The sequence below is a fragment of the Amphimedon queenslandica genome, unplaced genomic scaffold, assembly GCF_000090795.2.
Source record: "Amphimedon queenslandica unplaced genomic scaffold, v1.1 AMPQUscaffold_12867, whole genome shotgun sequence".
Classification (NCBI taxonomy): domain Eukaryota; kingdom Metazoa; phylum Porifera; class Demospongiae; order Haplosclerida; family Niphatidae; genus Amphimedon; species Amphimedon queenslandica.
The window spans coordinates 9,920-11,685 of record NW_003546897.1 but is presented as its reverse complement, the minus strand read 5'-3'; the positions used below and the strand labels follow the sequence as shown (position 1 = coordinate 11,685).

The following is a 1,766-nucleotide window of genomic DNA, read 5'->3' as shown; positions in this document are numbered from 1 at the left end:
TAACTTGAAAAATTGAAGTCAGAATTAGCTTAAAGTTTCTACACAGCATAAGGGCATCAGTATGTACATTTACATGTGCCTATAACTTTACAATAAATTTTAACTATTTTGTATTTTTGTATTTTGACTGGTAAATTAATTATTATTAATAGTTAATTAACAGTCATAGGTCTGAAGTATTAGAACAGGACTGTGAGATGAGTTCTATTCACGGTTTCTTGTGAAAGTTTTCTGAGGAATTTGACGTCAATGAACTAGTACAAAATTCAGTTGAACTGTTCAATAAAATACCACCACACAAGATAGCAAGCACTGGGAATATAAGACTGAATTCAAAGTACATTGATATACATGTACATGTACATATATAATATACATGTACTGGTATGTGCTAATGTACATGTATACAGTATAGTCTCTCTTAATGGACACTCTCTATAGTGTACACCTCCATTTAACGGACAGCACCTAGTGTATCAATTACATTCCTTACTGTATAAAATAAGGTCCACATAAAGGACACCTCTGTATAACAGAGACACTTTCTTGTACCAAAGTGTAGTTTGTATAATTATGTGTTGTCAAAAATACATTTTCAATGGTACAACACTAAAAAAATCAAAAACAGAATCCATACAAGTTTCCCACAAACACCTACACAAACCATCACCATAGCAACAGTTGCCATAAGGGACTGTATTGATGCATATGTACATTGTGATGTTATAGCCATTTTAAGAAATTAGCTAATTTTCAAAAATTTCCCTGTACTAGCTGTAGCCCATGCTTTTTTCCAAAAAATGGCCCTGAAATTATACCAAATTTTTATTACATTTTCTGATACAAATTGATGTCCTTATGCTATGTAGAAAGTATTATGAATCATTGCTAGGTTGATTTCATTTGGATCAATCGTGACCAGAGACACTTTGAGTGGTTCATGGAGCTACTGAATGAACTGGAAATGGAACAGAATGAATATGGAACACTAATGGATCGGTTCCTTGATATGCACATGTACATCACATCAGCTTTACAAAGGACTGGTGTTAAAGCATTAGGACTACAAATGGCTCTTGATCTGATACACAAAGAAAAGAACATTGATCTTATAACTGGACTGAAGACCAGGACACAGACTGGTAGACCTAACTGGGATAAGGTAATATAGGAGAGAGAGGGAGGGAGGGAGAGGGTGAAAGAAGAGAGATATGGTGATACTGTATAACTGATAGTACTGGTAGTCAGGTAGTGTAGTATTACTGGTCTATACTGACAATACTTAATGACTACTATACACCACCAAATGGTACCAATATATATATATAACAACCAACAATATTATAAATAAATAACAAAATACACCTGTATATTACATTCCACCAATATTAGCAGGTGTACATGTACATGTATATGTATAGGATAGGAGTAGTTAGTGTGTGGTTAGTGTCTAATCATTGGTTTACAATATTACACTAGGTCTATATGTTAATGCTGGGGAATAGAATTTAGTTCAACTCTAGCATAAAGCATGAGTCTAAAGGTCAAACCGCCCACACATTTGATTAAAAATTGATGTTACACTGACCTATTGTAATATCCTCTTTAAGTAATAGACTGATACATGTGTATGTATTATTAATTATATTGAGTTGTTGGTTAATGTGTTATTAATAGATATTTTAAAAGCTAAAGGAGAGTGGATATGGACCAGTGACAGTATTCTATTGTGGGTCACCAGTACTGGCTAGAGTATTATCAGTGAA

The 1,766-nt window shown here is 33.4% G+C and overlaps 1 protein-coding gene across 2 annotated transcripts; it reads left to right on the top strand.

The window, feature by feature from the left end:
- Positions 1 to 878: 878 nt before the first annotated feature.
- On the top strand, positions 879 to 1,760 carry LOC109580162 (NADPH oxidase 5-like). 2 transcript variants are annotated; one of them, XM_020002649.1, is made up of 2 exons: positions 879 to 1,162; positions 1,678 to 1,760. In XM_020002649.1, exons 1-2 carry the CDS (start codon positions 941 to 943, stop codon positions 1,684 to 1,686), a joined length of 231 nt encoding a protein of 76 aa, XP_019858208.1. In that variant the 5' UTR covers positions 879 to 940; the 3' UTR covers positions 1,687 to 1,760. The 2 variants fall into 2 exon arrangements, with proteins under 2 accessions (XP_019858208.1, XP_019858207.1); XM_020002648.1 differs by lacking the exon at positions 1,678 to 1,760 and adding an exon at positions 1,480 to 1,578.
- The last annotated feature ends 6 nt before the right edge of the window (positions 1,761 to 1,766 follow it).